This window comes from Neovison vison, chromosome 12 (genome assembly GCF_020171115.1).
Source record: "Neovison vison isolate M4711 chromosome 12, ASM_NN_V1, whole genome shotgun sequence".
In the NCBI taxonomy this organism is placed as follows: domain Eukaryota; kingdom Metazoa; phylum Chordata; class Mammalia; order Carnivora; family Mustelidae; genus Neogale; species Neogale vison.
This window is the reverse complement of record NC_058102.1, coordinates 223,104-238,773: the sequence shown is the minus strand read 5'-3', so window position 1 is coordinate 238,773 and position 15,670 is coordinate 223,104. Positions and strand designations below refer to the sequence as shown.

Here is a 15,670-nt window from a genome sequence, read left to right as displayed (position 1 = left end):
CAGAGGGCATGACCGTTCATGGCAGCTGGGCCCCACTCTCTGGCAAACAGAAGTGGCCCCAGGGAACAGGTGAAGGTTGTGAAACAAGAGTTTAGTCCAAGTGGGTGTGGACGGTGGTGACCTCAGGAGAAACCTGCATTGCGAAGTAGGTCACAAGCCTCTCAGTCTCCCAGCCCCATCTCCTCCCCCTGCTACCTCTCTGGCCTGAGCTTGGGCAGGGGAGGGCCTCCTAGTTCCCAAGTAAAACAAAGGTACCTAAGAGCTAAGAGAGAATTACAGAGGCTTATCTTTATTAGTGTCTAGCAAGAAAAAAAAAAAAGTCAAAATTCCCTCCCTGCTCCAACCCCACTTCTACCACCTGGGCCTCAGGGAGCAGCGTCTGTTTCGGGAGGGCCTGCTGCCAGAGCTGTCCTTGGACTCTGGACATGTGCATGGCCACCCCTTAGGCCTGCGAGCCCACCACAGGCCCCTTCTTCCACAGTGTAGGGATGAAAGGGCAGCTGGCATTTCTCCAGCCCTCAGCTGTCAGCCTTGTGAACTTGGAAAAGATCAGCGATGTCCAGCAGAGCTTGGCGGATGTGGTTCCCAAAGCGCTGGGCATTCTGTGGGAGCCAAGAGCTCAGACCAACCCTTCAGGTGAGGCCCTGTCCCTCTGTCCCCACAACCAAGGACTCTTCCCCAGCCAGAAAGGGCCCCAGGTGGTACCCCTCCTCAGGCCTGAGCAGGAGCGGGAGAGACTCACTGTCTCTGAGCTTGAGAACTTGCTGGAGACGTGGAAGAAGATGGTGTTCTCGCCCGCAATCATGTAGGAAACCCCATAGCCATCATCTGCCACCTGAGGGCAGCACGCGGAGTAAAGAAATAAACCAAACCTTGCAGATCCAAAAGCTGAGGTCATGCTTGCTGTCCCCACAAGATGCCCAGGAAGGGGCCCCACCCCACATGCTGCATTTCCCCTGAGGTCAGGAACATTTCTGGGCAACAGTGTGAAAAGCGAGCAGCTCCGCCTACTGCAGGTCCAGACACTGCCAGGGTCCAGGATATTGTGTTTCTCTCAGGAGGGTCAAGCTCACTGCCTCTCTCCAGGGAGTGTCTTCAGTTCCTGGGTCCATAGCTACCCATTCTCTTTCTACTCAGGGCAAGCCCAGGGCTATGCTCCTGCCCGTGGCCTGACTTCAGGGCTCTGTACTCTCCACTGAGACCCCTGGGGCCCAGTCCTGCTCATCTACCTCCTTTCAAGGGCACTTACAGGGCCAAAGCCACCACCGGCACCCAGGTGTTTGGGGTACTTGTCCGGGTCAAACATACGGATCTGGAATTGAGCGGTCTGGCTGGTGGAGAGGCGCCAGGGTTCGGAGAGCACCTGTAACCGGGGGGATCACAGCAGTGAGGCGCCATGCGCGAAATGCCGCGCACTCAGCACTCCACCTGCTGACCCGTGATGCCTGAGCACCCGCATGAGCCCAAACTTCCTGACCACCGTCTGCCTCTACAGGTCCCCCCTCCCACTCCCTCCCTCGTCTGTTCTCACCATGACAGCATTTGCACAAAACCCTTGCGGCCCACGTGACCTAACTGTCCCCCAGGCCTCCTCTCCTACTGGCCTGTCCCTCCCTCAGCTCTGCTCCCTCCCCTCCTGCTGCTGCTCTTTGTCCACCCATGCCCCTGCCGCAGTATCTGGGCCCTGGAGGTTCCCTCTGCCCAGCCTCATCCTGCAGCCTCTTTGCTTTTCCCAAAGTGCTGTCACCACCTGAGCGCCACCATAGATGTATGTCCACCCTCATGAGAGCCACCTACTGAGAAATAGGACCACAGGCCTGGAAGGGGTGTGGAGCAGGAAAGCTGGCTCCAGCCCTCAAGGGAAATTTCTGGGGATCCGGGTAGAGGATAGGCCGTGCCCCCTCAGCAGAGGCCATGGGGAGAGGGGACACACCCGTCAACAATGCTGACCTCAGCCAGGAAAGGGGAGCTGACCCCCAGGTACTTGGAGACCAGGTAAAGGCAGAAGAGGTGCCTGTCTATCCCACACCCTGTCATGGCCAGGCGGTACATGTTCTGGTGTTTCTTTGAAGCCTTCCGGAAGAGATCTTGGAGGTCTGCTTTCTGGGGAGCAGAAGCGGAACAGTGAAGAGTAGCCCTGCCCCTCAAGGTGGGCAGGGGGTGGAGGGTTTCGGGGGGCTCACCATGTGGGACCCCTCCACCATGGCCTGAACAAAGGCCGTGGACTCGCTGGTACAGGAACGCACGGTCTCCGTCCGTCCCTCCCGGAACATCCTGGTCATGGAGGCTTCATAGGTTAGGCAGAACTTGCCCCTGTCCTGAGGAGCACAGAGGCGTGAATCTGGCAGGTGAGGCTGGTGCCGCCCGGCCCCTCAGCAGCCCGGCGGGGCTCCTACCCGGAAGTGGGCCAGCTGCAAGGCAATCTGCACGAAGGCGTCCGGGCTGGTGCGACACTTCTTGATGAGGCCTTTGCCAAACGGCAGGAACTGGAAGCAGTACAGCTCCACGTCGTCTGCCAGTGCCTTGGCCACCTGGTAGGAGTTCTCGATGATGGCCCGGCACTGCCAAGATACGGAAGGGTCAGCGGCGGGCAGAGCTCACCAAGCAGCGAGGCTGGGCGGGTTTCAGAGAGCCTTCAGCATCTTCAGACACAGAGGGCAACCTGAGGGGCCTCCATCCCCAGAGGCCACGCTGGGCTTTGTGGGAAGAGGGAGGCACAAACGGGTGCTCCATGGACGAGTCTCTCGCCTCACGTCTTTCACTACCCGATGGTCCCAGGATCGCTGTTCTCTGCGTGGCCAGTCTGCACTCTGAGAAGCTCCTGTCCCATCCCCCTGAGAGCGTCCCAGGTACTTGCCACTCTCACATGCCCATCCCTGTCCCCTCTTGGCCTGCACACCTGCTCAGGAATGTCCCACTGCAGCCGCTGGGGAGCCATAAGCATGGGGTTCGGCTTGCCCAGGCAGTGCCCAGTCTCTGTGTAGCCCAGGTGGAAGGTGTCAGTGCCCAGGACAAACTGCAGGGAGAAGGTCAGGCTGAGAAGCCACCCTCACACCCAGCACCCAGCCTGCCCTGCAGGACCCCTCTGAGGGCCCATTACCTCCCAGAGGTGCCCAATGATAGGTGCGTCTGCCCACGCGTGTTCCGTGTTGAGGCCCAGCTGGCCGTTCTTGAAGGCGATGATAGTGAAAGACTTGTCAAACCACCTGCAGGAAAGGAGGCCGGAGATGCGGGGCGGTGGGGGGCAGCGCCAAGACAGGGGGATGGGGCGGGGGCCTTCTGCGGGGCTGGGGTGCCACACCTGTTGTAGCAGTTGCCATGTAGCAGGGCCTTGCCGTAGAGGCTGAGGCTCGCCTCATCTTCGGGGTCATAGCGGGGAGACTCCTCGTCCAGGGCCACGAAGAAAGCAGCACGCTCGATAGCATCCAGAGCGGCCTTGTTCTTGCCAGAGCTGAAGAAGGCCTGGCGTGCCTGTGCCCACTCCGCTCTGGGGGCACAAGGGTAGGGTGAGTGTGGGGCCACTGGGCGGCGGCGAAGGACACCTCTCAGGACGCGGCGGGGCCCAGGACTGGGGCTCCCGGCTGTCCTGGCAGATGTCCCTGTCCTCCACGCGCTCCCACCAGGCCCCTGCCCGGGCGCCTGTGGCTAGAGGTGCCGTCTGCCGTTGCCCACCCTCCTCCTCACTACGGAGGGGCCTGGCTTGGGCAGAGGGCACCCTGCCAGCACGTGCCTCCCTCAGTCATGCCCGCGGCCCCAAGTGCCAGGGTGGCATGCAGGAACGAGCTCCTCTTCTCAAGGGGCTCTGGTACCTTCCCCCTGCAGTGAGGGCTGCCAGCTTTTCCTCCCCAGGCTGAGGTGGGGAGGGGTCGTCCAGGACCCTCTGGAACTGCATCTCTAGGTCGCACGGCTTGAGCAGCTGGGAGCCCTCGTAGAGCCACACCTTGAAGAAGCGGCCCTTGTGGTAGACAGCCACGTGCCTGCTGTCCGAGAGGTGCTGCAGCAGGTCTGGGACAGAAGCGGCAGGAAGGCTGAGGCAGGGCACACCTCCCGGCTCCCACTGCCCCCCAGGCCCCCCGCAGGCCTCCGTCTGGGCTTTCCTCTCCCAGCAGTGGAAGTGCTGGCACCAAGCCCGGCCCTGTGCTGGGCGCTCCCCTCTCTCTTGCTTAATGCCAACAGTCCCATAAAGCACTTCACAGAAGAGGAAGCCGACGCTCCAGGAAGTACACGCACTGTCCCCGTGTCAGGAAGCAGGCCCTCGGCAAGCAGCCTCTCCTACTCCACTGGCTGTGAAGGGCTCCTGGGAAGCTCCGCTCCTCCCGCGACCCCTTCTTCAGACCACCTACCCCTGCCCTGGAAGGTCCTGGGGAGCAGGGGCTCTGTTCTGGGCCCTGCTGGTCACAAATCAAGTATTTTTTCCAGTTCCGTGACCCTGAGATGCCCGGGACGCTTGGTGATGGGCGCACAGATAGAAGGGTCAGCCACGTGAGGCGCAGACCTGGGAGGGAGGGGCCTCTGTCCCGACAGCCCCACCACGGGCCCCTGGCAGTGGCCAGTACCTGACTCCTTGCCCGGGATCCGAGTAGTGTTGAACATCCTCTCCATCTGGGAGGAGCACATGGGTACAATGCCCTGCGCCATCACCTGGGAGGAAGGCCCGGCACGGCTCAGACTCAAGCCTCTCTCCCTGCTGTGCCCTCAACCCTACATAACTCACAGGCTTGATCTCTTCCCGGTCCAGTTTACGGCGATACATGATCATAGCATGGACGATGTTGCCCAGGCGGGCTGCCTGTATGTTTGTGTTCTGGATGAACACGAAGTCCTGCAGAGAGAGAGCAGAGCCTGCACGGGGTGTGACAGAGATGCGCAGCAGCACCTCTCTGTCCTGGTGTCACTGGGTCTCCCCGCCTAAGGACCTGAGGGGCCCTGACCCCTTTCCGCAGTCCGTCCTGCACACGTGGTCAGGGCGCACTCCAGAGGTGAGATGCATCGCTGGTCACGCCATCTCTCTGCCCAGCTTGAATCTTTGGAGCTGCTTTCTCCTAGCCTATTTTCTTTGGTCGTGTTTTGTTTATTTTGCATTGAGCACAGAGTTTCTACCACTGAAAACCAGTTTAAACCTCGGTCACGGGCAAGCTGTACTAAGTGGTTGGGACGACAGCTCTGTGCAGGAGGGGACTTCGGCGCGTGACTCGGAATGTGTTTTGGGCAGTGGGAGAGGAGGGGGCCCGCTGTGCAGACCGGTGGCTGTGCTGAGGCCTGTGCTGGGAGCAGAAGGGCTGGTCATGTGTGTCAGGGGAAGACTGTGGCCTCGTGAGCTCTAAGAGAAGCAGCTCGGGATCCACACAGTAACATAACAGGGAGGCGCCACGCAGGAAGTTCCCAGTGATGGTGTCAGGACAGCTGGGAACCTGTGGCTGGGAGGCCGGTGGGAAAACCAAGGCAGGAAGGGAGAGAGCCTGGGCTGGTCAGGGCAGTGAGCCTGAGGGACTCTGACAGTGATAGTTCAGGCTGTGGGTCTATTGGACTCCCCAGATCCTCAGGACTCTTGCTGCCCTGAAACTGCTTCCCGACTGTTCCGGATCTCCCCCATCCTCCCTGCCCCCAGGCCCACCCGCACCATGACGTAGTAGTTGCTGTTCACCACGAGGGGCGCCCTGCTCCTCAGGTACACGTACTCTTCCCACCAGTCACTAACCTGCAAGAGGAAGGGAAGAGTTAGTGCTGGGGCAGAGGGCGGGGACAGATGCCCCTGACACAAGGGGGGAGGACAAGCCAAGGAGGGGACTCACATAGTTAGTTGCCCACCATGACTTGAGGACCAGGTACTTCTGCAGCCTGGGGGCAGTCTTCTCCTGAAAGTCCTTGGCCAGCGTCTCCATTCGGTAGTATTCCGCATCATCCAACAAGGGCCGCACAGATTCCAGGTACTGTCCAGCCACGTCATTGTCAGTGCGGGGGCCAAACGGCAATGACTACTTCTGTCCTGACTCTCTGCCAACCCAGCCCCATTTCTCTCAACCCTGCTCTTTGCAAGGGATAGTCCCTTAGTTTGGAGAAGTCCTCTGAGTCCAGCCTGGCCTGCCCAACGGGGATGTTTGATTCAGGCCCTTACCCGCTGAATTGTGGCCGGCACGCTGGGCACGGGAAGCTTGGGCAGGGATGTCTGGAAGCTGTAGAGCATGGGCCGCCGGCTGGACAGAAGACGGACACAGATCTGGGCATACGGAGCAGAGAATGTTTCTGGTGAAAACCAGGGGAAGTAAAGGAAACAAATCACAAACCCTTGAGGAGCTGGGCCCCCGACCCTCAGAACCAGGACAAACCTATGCACCAGGCACCAGTGCCCTGCCTGCCTCTTCCCTCCAGCTTAGAACCCCAAATGAGGCCCCTAGAGTCTCAAACCAGTTGCCTGAACCCATCCACTGGCTTCTGCTCACAGCCCAGACTTTGGTGAAGTAGCTGGTCTGGCCATGCATCTCGAACATCCAGCCATGGTAAGAAAGAAGCAGTTTCAGGGTTTGGCGGAAGAAGAAGATGCCCGTCATCCAGACGCCCGTGGAGAAGACGACCATGCTGAGAAGTGCCCGGGTCTGTGGGGTCTGGTAGGGGCCACATCTGTCAGAGAAGGGATAGGGCTGCAGGGAATCCACTTGAGGTCAGCCTTAGGAAAATTCTGACTTCAGTTTTGATGGTTGTGAACCAGCTTGGAGAAGGCATGGATGACCATTCTCCAGCACACTCCTGTCTGAATGCATTATATTACCAACTTCCAAAATGTTGGACACAGATGATGGTGGCCCCCAGGGAGGGCTGCCCCTAGGACCTCCAGTGGCTAGTATCCTGAATGTGCCCAGCTCAAGAACCCTGGCCTTGGAGGCTGCCCAGCCCTCTCTTGTCACCCTTCTTCTTACCCCTCAGGGAGGCACCTCTGGATATAGCAGACCAGCCCCATGGAGATGTCCACCTTGCAGTAGGAAGAACCCACTGTTGCCATGACGACAACCAGCCAGCTGGTGGGGCTGCCAGGGTACACACCCCTAAGGATGCCATTCTGTGGGGCAGAAACAGGCACACTTACAGCAGAAATGACGGCGGGCCCCTGTGAGGTCCTGGTCTTTGCCTGGGAGGCCACCTCCCTCCCTCACCTGCTGTGCTCCTGTCCCTCCTTCATGTCTGGTCTTCCCCTCCTCCACACTCCTGTACCTGCAGCGCTCCCTCACTCACTGGGTCCCACTGCTAACCCTTGCACGCCCATCTCCCCTCCACACCTTGAGCACCCCTCTGGTTTCTGCACTGCTACAGCCTGCCACCCAGCCAAACTGCCAGCCAAGGTGGGGGTGGAAGGTCTTGACAATGGGGCAGCAGCTGACACCTGGCCTCTGCCTTCGGGAAAACTCGGTCCTGCAGCGGCTGGAAGAAGCCAGAACCACCCGCGCCCACCTTGATGCGAATCAGGCGTTTCTTCCAGGAGTTGATCCCGGACAGGTAGATGTGTTTTAGGGCCTCCCGACTGAGCCGGAAGTCGACCCCATCTGGGGTCACAGTGAACTGGAAGGCCACGGCCTGGTGCGCTTCCGCCATCCCGGAGGTTGGCCTTCACCTGGGAGGGGGCAGGGCAGGAGGGTGCGCGGGCGGACTTCGGCTGGCCCCGCCCCCAGCCGCCCTCTGCCTCGAGGGCCCCCGAGCCCCGGCCGCGCCCCCGCCCCCGGCCGCGATACACCAGCGGCCGCCCCAGACCCGCCGCCCCCTTCGGGCCCCGCCCCGGCCCCGGCCCCGGCCCCGGCTTCGGTCCCGGCCGCGGCTCCGTAGCGCGACCAACGGCCGCGGAACCCTCGCGCCCGCGTTCCGGGCGTGCTCCGTCCGCCACGGTGGGGCAGCGGTCGGGAAGAGGGCCGAGCCAGGAAATCTTCAGAAGCCCCGAGGACAGTGAAGGGCTGCCTCCGGGTTGGGGCGAGACGCGCCCCTGAAAGCAGAGTTGATCGGGAGCGAGGCAGACAGCCCAGCTGCAAGGGACCCCGCGCCGTTCTCGCCCCCTGCTCTGGTCTAGGCTTCTGAGCCCCACCGGTGGCCCCGTGTTGCCCCCCACTCCACTCACAGCTTGGGTTCGCTCCTGTCCGCGTGTGGGGCCAGTCGCTCTGGCCCGTGTCCCCACGTCCTTCAGGCCTGGCCATCCCTGCCCCGCCCTCACCGGGAACCTGACACCCACTCCCAAATTTGGGTTGAGAAAACAGATGTGGGGCGGCAACCAGAATCCCCTCCTCTCTGTGGTGGGAATCCGGAGTGGGGGCGGGCCGGGTGTCTGCAAGCTGAGATTGCTCAGAGGTCTGGGAACCTGGGGGGGCCCAAAGGGTCTCACGTGAGGATGGCAGCATTGGAGCTAAAAATAGCTGAATGTAGGGAAAAGGTCATCGGAGTGTCAGCTGTGCTGCCTGTCCCCTGGTCTCCAGTGCTCAGGGTTGGGCAGCCCCACCCCAGTGCCCTCTTTGTCCCCTCATTACCTCCTAGCCCGCCACCCAAATCGTTCTAGTGTTTCTAGTGTGTGTCACTTCTAAGCTGGGGCCAGCGAGGGGGAGGGTAGGGGGCTCCCGCTGGCACAGTGGACCCTTAACGCCTCTCAAGCCCAGAGCACCCAAGAGCCATCCTTCTCAGAGAAAACGAGGCTCACAGCAGCGATCCCTCCTGGCAGTCTGTGTGCACCCCTGGCTGGTACTTTCTGCAGCAGGGCTAGGACTAGGTGTGAAGGAAGATGCTCGTTTATTGTCTCAGGTACACAGCCGGGGCTCTGTCCCACCACCTGCCTGCTGTGGAGACAGGCCAGCTATCCTCAGGCCCAGGCTCGCTCCAGGGCTCAGCCCAGTCCCCAGAGCCTCCCTCCAAGGTCCTGCCCTGGAGGCTCCCGGAGCAATCGGAGTTGGGGGCTGGAGAGTCAGGATGAGGGGAAGCCGCTCAGCTGTCCTTTCTGCCGGAAGTAGAACTGGAAGCGAGACTGGGCATACTCCTAGGGAAGGAAACCCCCCAGAAGACCTGTGAGAAGGCTTGAGACCAGCACCCGCCTCCCCTCCCCCCAAGTCTGTCCACGGATTCCCCGGGAACATGAGGCCCTGCTGTTCCCCTCCTCCCACCTGACTCACCCATCTGGGTCACTTACCAAGTAACCGAATTCGATGGTGGACATAGATGCCTGGAGGATAGACCAGAGGCCCCAAAAGAAATGGGATGCCAGAGCATATCTAAGGAGGGCAGGACAAATAGGGGTTCAGAGCACACTTGGCATCACCTGGATCTCATCCCTCAGGCTGGTCAAGCCCCAAAGCTCAAACTTCTCGCCCACTGCCTTAACGCCGACACCGTGCGGACGCTTCCGCTCTGCCCCCACCTGCGGTCCCAGCAGCCGGCCTGCCAGCCTCCTCCTCAGCCCCTCTTCCCTGGCACTCCGCTCTGCCCCGTCTCTCCTCACCGATTAGCCTCTACCAGCAAATCTTCTTCCAGTTTCCTCTGGTCCTCTTGGGAGATGGTCTCACCTTTCTTGACCTCTGCCAGGTAATGGCGAATGAAATGGAGCTGAGGTAGACAGACAGAGTCAGACAATGGGGACACTGCGGGACATCTCCCAGGGAACACCCTTTCCCACCTCCCACCATTCTTTCCAGACCTCACCTTCCTCCTCCCTCACAGGCCAGGTCCTGCTCCCCAGCCTCCGGTCCACATACCTGCTGCCCCCGGCTGGGGTAGTCTGCAGGCTGCGCTTTGTAGAAAGGCCACTCCTCGTGAGTATAATCATAAACCCACTCACAGAAATGGTTCCCAATGTCAAAGCCCCTGGGGGAAGAAGGTGGACCCTCAGTCCCCAGACACCCCGGGCAGCTGGGATGCAGAGAGGAAGGCCTAGTCTGTTTTCCAGGCTGTTGTGGGAACAGACCCACGGAGGCCGTCCTCTAGCCCTCACCTGTAGTTGTAACTACTGTACTCAAAGTCGACCAGCATGAGTCTGTCAGGGGTTCCTGGCTCCGAGAGCAACAAGATGTTCCCTGGGAAAACGGGGACGGGTTCCAGTTACTCCAGGGCCCTCTGGCCCCCCTCACCTTAGGAGATGCCGGTGCTTTCTCCTACCTTCCTGGACATCATTGTGGCAGAAAACCACGGGTGATGGGGTGGAGTCTAACAATTTCCTGTAGGAGAACAGGGGGCATGGGTCCTGAGCAGGAGTGACCAGAGGAAGGTCAGGCACCCCGTGGGCCAGGCCCTGAGCCCGCCCTCAGTGAATACTGGGGAGGTTCCCCAGTAGGTGCCTAGCACTGGTTCCTGAGCCGTGCTGTTCTGTTCTCCCACCCTGCCGCCCCTCACCTGAGGTTGCCCATCTCATCCTTCAGGCTGTATGTCTCCAGGAGGTTCATCTGGGGGAGGCCAGTCGGGGGCAGGTCCTGGATCTGCTTTAGGTACCTGAAGTCCAAAGAATAAGACATGCTCCCTCTGTTATCCCTTCCTACCTCCTCTCCTATTTCGCCGGGCCGGGCTGTCCTACCCGTTTTCCTATCACTGGAGGGCTTCTCTGGAACACTGTTCCGACAGACCTGTCTGCCTTCCTCGGACGCCTGTTCTGTGTGAGAGTCCCACGCTAGACACTGGGACGCCTGATCCACTCAGCGGGACAGTCACGGACCCATTCAGCTGCAGCCCAGTGTAGTAACTGGCAGGATCGGGGTTCAGAACAGGTGTGCAAGGGCCCTGAGGCGGCTCCGGACTCACCGTTCCATGGTCCCAAACAGCCAGTGGGGCTCCTTCGTGAACGGCATCTCCATGCCATGGAACCGGGCCATCTTCGTGGCGATTTCTGCTGACAGCACTGGCTCCCGGAGCTCACAGGTTTTCAGTGGCCGGCTCTGCACCCAGGAACCTATCAGGGTGGTGAGGGGGCTGGGGCAGGAGGGGGAAGGGGTGGGGAACGGAGGTGGGGGGGATGTCAGGGTCTTGGGGAAAACGCCCTACCTGGGGTAAGGGACATGAGGGCCGACACTGGAAAGGGGGATAGGGTCTGGGGGCAGGAGGAGCCTCGGGGAGGTCAGGGCCGGGCCGGGCTGGGCTCCTACTGGGATGTACTGTTCCAGCCGGCCCTCTGGGAAGACTCCATAGAGCTGGGGCCCGAGCGACCGCTCGGCCAGGATGGCGAACATCACACTTTCGAGGACCAAGGAATCCACGCCCTGAAGGAAGATGGACAACCACGGGGGCCGAGTCACGAGGGGCCGGAGGCCAACACGGGGGCGTCTGCTCTGACCTCCCGGCACCGCCCCGCTTGCTCCACCGCCCGGAGACGCCCGCGCCAGGCTCCCGCGGAACCGACAAGCTCCTGAGCCCCCGGGCCTCCGCGCCCTCGGCGGCGCGATGGGGCGACGGCCACCCGCCACGCGCCGGAGCCTCACCTGCAGGATGGCCCCGTACAGCCGCAGCAGCACCTCCCGGGGCTCCCTGCCCACGCTGGGCAGCCGGTCCGGCAGCGAGCAGCGGAAGAGCAGGTTACTGAGGCCTCCGCTGCAGACCCACAGCGGCGCGCGCTCAGCCGGCGGCCGGCGGCACCTGCCCCCGCGCGCCCCGGATCGCCCCCCGCGTCCGCCCCCCGCCCCGCACGCGCCCGAGCCGCAGCAACGCGGGGTTCCCGGGGCCGACTCGACCCCTGACCCCGGCGCTGGCTCCGGAGAGCTGACCCCTGGCCTCCCACCTCACAGGGTCAACCCTCAGCTCCTCCGGCCGCACTCGGCGCCAGGCCCCGCCCAAGTACTCCCGGCAGCACTGGTAGGCTCGGCGCTCGGCGTCACGCGACAGCGACGAGCCGCGCCGCCGGTTCGGGGCCGCGTCCGGGCACTGAGACTGCGGCAAGCTGTCCTTGGCCAGCCGGTCGCCAACAGCCCCGCCTCCGGCCACAGCTGTCCCCTCGGCAGCCATGGCGCCGGCTGGGCGAAGCCCCAACGTCCAGCCGCGCTCAGGCCCCTTCGGGCGAACTCGGCTCCTTCCGGCTGCGCTCGGGTCTGCTTCCGGCCAGCCTGCCCTGCTCTCGTCATACTCGGGTCTCTCCGGCTCTTTTCGGCCTTTTGCGGTGCCGCTCGCCTCTCTCCGTCATCCCGGTCGGGTCCCCTTTCCGAAGGCCAAGCTCTGCGCGTCTCCGCCGTGCCCGCCCCTACTCTGAGCGAACACCAATGAGGGGTCTCTCTGGGCGGGGCCGCTCCAAAGACAGGCAGCTGGGAGGGGCCCACGGGGGCCAACCAGAAGCGTCGAGAGCGGGGCGCCCGGGGCGCACGGCCCTGGGGCGTGTCTCGAGGGCCGGTCACGTGGGCGGGGCGGCGCGCCCGCCGGCAGTCCGCGAGCCGCGGTGCTCGAGGGCGGGTGTCCTCGGGCCGGTGCCAGGGAGGGCCGAAGGGCCGTCGCGGGGCTCGGGGAGCGCACGGCGCAGCGGAGGCGGCGGCCCCTCGCTGGACAGACGCGCGCAAACCCCGCCCAGTCCCGGGGGCGGTCGGGCGCGGGAAGAGCCGCTGAGCCGGGGGTCCCGCCCGGAGGCGGCGGCGGCGTGCGACTGGCCGCCCGGGAGCAGGGACTGCGGCGCAGGCGCCCGGTGCACGTTTGCTGAGGAGTGAGTGGGAGCGTGGGGCCCGGGGGACAGTTCGAGGACGCCAGGTGCCCCGAGGCCGTAGTCACCGCCGAGGCTCCCTCGTTAGGGGGGAAGCCCTTGCGCCCTGCTCGCGGCTGGCGGCTCCGCGCCCGCGCCGCTCCCCCTCGAGCCCCCAGATCTAGCCCGGCGGCGAAACCCAGGAGGAGGCTCGGCTTGGAGCAGACGCGCGGGGTGGGGACGCCTCCTCGGCGCCCATCAGACCCTCCCCCGCCCGACGGAGCCCCAGCCGCGGCGCACAACCGCGTGTCTGCTTCCGCGGGAGGCCGGAGGGGCCGCCCGGGAGGCTGGAGCCGCAGGGAGCTGTGGCCCTGCTTGTTGCCCCGCGGCGACCGTGGGTGCGATCGAGGGGCAGCGGACTGGGGTGGGGTTTGATGCGAACAAGCGGAAAGAAGTGAAGAGTTTGCGGACAGAAGGCACAAGTCAGTCGCTGCAGTGGTTACCTCCCACCATCCCTCACTCTTAGAATCTGAGCCTGTTCTGAGCCCCGGAGCCCACGGTTTGAAAGGGAGGCTCGGCCCTTCAAGGGTCCTCCAGGCCTTCCCCCGAGGGACCTAGAGCTGCTTAACAAGTAACTGACTTTGGCGGAGGGACGATGCAGACCTCGCTCAGGCTTTTGGAGACAGGATCTGAGATACTTGTGCCGAGACACCTGAACCATCAGGAGCCCTGGTTAGCGGAGGGTCTGCGAGCCAGCTGATGAATGGGGTCCTGGCCCAAGTCCTGTGGTTCTGTTTTTGGTCCCAGTGCATACTTGGGATGATGGTACCTAGCAGTGAGCAGATCCTGACCCCCGATCTGTGGAATAAGACTCGTGGCAGAAAGAGCACAGTGGGAGCCCCTGAAACCTCCCCCTCCCTGCAAGGGGAGTAAGTCAGAAGCAACGGTGCAGTCCGACCCGACTGCAGAGTGCGTTGCTCTCAAAGACAGGTGCTGCTCCCCGTGGCATCTTCAGTTCGCCTGAATGGCTCCTGCAAAATCCAGATGGGCTCAGTAAAGGGTGGTGAACCACCACCAATGTAGCCAAGTGGTATCCCCAGTCACAGTAGTGTGTCAGTTGAGCTGTTTTTGCTGGAACCTATCAATGCGCCTCTGGCACCAGATAATGCAGTTAGTGATTTGGGAACATTGTTTTCAACTTCCAGTAGCAGAGAGTAAATTTCTAAAAGCAGTTCACATTAAAAAAAGATTTTTTTTTGGAGATTTTCTTTATTTGACAGAGAGAGAGATAGGTCATAAGTACCAGAGTGACAGCCAGAGGGAGAGGGGAAGCAGGTTTCCCACCAAGCAAGGAGCCCAATGTGGGACTTGATCCCAGGACCTGCCGATCATGACCTGAGCAGAAGGCAGATGCTTAACTGACTGAGCCACCCAGGCGCCCCAGCAGTTCACATTTTATGGGAAGAACAGCCAAACATATTATCTCCCTTCAAGGGAGATGGTTTTAACTTTCCTGCTTTCTTCCTCAATTTAATCTACCCTGGACTTTCACGTAACACTGATAACATCATGCTGATTGGACGTGGTGAAAAAGGAAGTGACAAGGGCTCTGTCCTTGATGAGACAATGCAGATCTGAGGATGGGAGAGAGACCCTCCGTAGTCGTGGAGCCTGCCATCAGTGAAGTTCTCGGAGTGTGCTGTAGGGCAAGACAGGGCATTGCTTCCAAGATGATGATAAGTTGTTGCATCTTGCGTCTGGATCACGTAGAAGGGAGGCATAACTCTTGATGCACCTCTGGATGTTGTAGTCCGCATCCTTGGGAACACTGTTCTGGCCCATTTGTTGAATGACTTGGGAGACCACCAGTTTTGAGTGGAGCCCAGAAGAAAGGAAGCCTCTGTAGACCCAGATTGGAGGATGGGTTCCCGTGCCACTAAGCAGAATGAGGGGTAAGGTTGGACTTATTTGTGGTAAGTAGGGATTCTATAGGACACCTTCGACATGCTTCCGTGGTTTTGCAGTGCACACTCTGTGGGTTTTAAAGCAAAACCATGTGGCTTCTGGCACACTGCTGGATCCAGGTAGAGGCTTAGTTCCTGCTTGTGGGGCACCACACCACCACATAACCACGTTGGCCTGTCCCGAGCTCAATGCTGACGGACCCGTGACGTCAGTAGGTTAGGCAGGCTCAGTAGGAACTCCCTGCACAGTGAAGAAGAATTGGATGCAAGCTTGTCCAGAGAGAGCTTCCTGCCATTTACAGGAGGAGGTGGCTGTGGCCCTCATGTCTCCTCCCTTGTTCCACTGATGCCTCTCTCTCAGGAGACAGGAAGAAAAATTCAGATCTGGTTCACAGGTAGGTCATGAATTTCTGTGTGGTGACAGATGTCTTGGGGCTGGCCCAGGACTTGGAAAGAGCTAGAGGGCAATACTGGAGACAGGGCAGTCTGAAAAAGAAGACGATCCTGTAGAAGACCTCACAAACGTGCGCATCTTTGTGCCTCATGTCAGGGGTCACTGAATGGCAAAGTGGATGGCCAGATGTCAGCCAGCTTCTGTCCTTGGCTACCCTTGTGCTCGTCTGGCAGGCCCATGAAGGGAATTGCCATGGTGCAGAAGTGCTGGTTGTGTCCACTAACACGGGCTCTCTCTCATCAGACTTGTCTGTTACTGTGGCTGAATTTCTGACCTCTTAGAGCCAAGATCAGTGCTGAGGTCTGATACGGCTCCATCCCTAGATGACTCAGTGACAAGTCAGTTCCGGCAGATCCTTTCCACCTGGGAGAGGGCATCGATTCACCCTTACTGGAATCGACACCTGCTCTGGATACGGGTTTGCTTTCTCAGATCCACATATGCACCATGCATCACAGTAATATCACTATCCAGAGCCTTAGAAAACCCTGATTTACCAACATGGTATCATGTATGACATTACTTTGGATCAAGGAACTCACTCTACAATGCAAGAAATGCAACAATGTATGAATTGCCATGGAAGCCACTGTTCTCTAACATCCTGAATTATCCATAAGCAGCCCATCTAATACAAAGATGGAGTGACCT

General features: G+C 60.9%; 2 protein-coding genes across 2 annotated transcripts; both read right to left on the bottom strand.

Annotated features, from left to right (window-relative positions):
- Positions 1-303: 303 nt before the first annotated feature.
- Positions 304-8,658, bottom strand: CPT1B (carnitine palmitoyltransferase 1B). Its single transcript, XM_044226961.1, has 19 exons — positions 8,099-8,658; positions 7,444-7,603; positions 6,915-7,054; positions 6,441-6,618; positions 6,116-6,217; positions 5,793-5,930; positions 5,621-5,698; positions 4,715-4,822; positions 4,557-4,641; positions 3,810-4,005; positions 3,302-3,487; positions 3,101-3,206; positions 2,900-3,016; positions 2,397-2,561; positions 2,184-2,318; positions 1,951-2,103; positions 1,250-1,363; positions 743-835; positions 304-602 (listed from the first exon to the last, which is right to left on the bottom strand). The coding sequence occupies exons 2-19, from the start codon at positions 7,582-7,584 to the stop codon at positions 519-521; spliced, it is 2,319 nt and encodes a 772-aa protein (XP_044082896.1). The 5' UTR covers positions 7,585-7,603; positions 8,099-8,658; the 3' UTR covers positions 304-518.
- Positions 8,659-8,740: 82 nt separating this feature from the next.
- On the bottom strand, positions 8,741-11,996 carry CHKB (choline kinase beta). The gene is made up of 11 exons (XM_044226962.1): positions 11,720-11,996; positions 11,424-11,532; positions 11,091-11,204; positions 10,750-10,883; positions 10,348-10,443; positions 10,114-10,172; positions 9,950-10,031; positions 9,714-9,822; positions 9,461-9,564; positions 9,152-9,233; positions 8,741-9,001 (listed from the first exon to the last, which is right to left on the bottom strand). Exons 1-11 carry the CDS (start codon positions 11,941-11,943, stop codon positions 8,930-8,932), a joined length of 1,185 nt encoding a protein of 394 aa, XP_044082897.1. The 5' UTR covers positions 11,944-11,996; the 3' UTR covers positions 8,741-8,929.
- Positions 11,997-15,670: the final 3,674 nt, after the last annotated feature.

Bases quoted from the DNA above. Each gene is read 5' to 3' on its own strand.
- CPT1B (XM_044226961.1), bottom strand. From the start codon at position 7,584: ATGGCGGAAGCGCACCAGGCCGTGGCCTTCCAGTTCACTGTGACCCCA. The intron at 7,055-7,443 runs GTGGGCGCGGGT...TCTGCCCCACAG, and splicing joins AACGCCTGATTCGCATCAAG to AATGGCATCCTTAGGGGTGT. The intron at 2,319-2,396 runs GTAGGAGCCCCG...TGTGCTCCTCAG, and splicing joins TGCAGCTGGCCCACTTCCGG to GACAGGGGCAAGTTCTGCCT.
- CHKB (XM_044226962.1), bottom strand. From the start codon at position 11,943: ATGGCTGCCGAGGGGACAGCTGTGGCCGGAGGCGGGGCTGTTGGCGAC. The intron at 11,533-11,719 runs GTGGGAGGCCAG...GTGGGTCTGCAG, and splicing joins CTGAGGGTTGACCCTGTGAG to CGGAGGCCTCAGTAACCTGC. The intron at 9,565-9,713 runs GTATGTGGACCG...TGTCTACCTCAG, and splicing joins ACCCCAGCCGGGGGCAGCAG to CTCCATTTCATTCGCCATTA.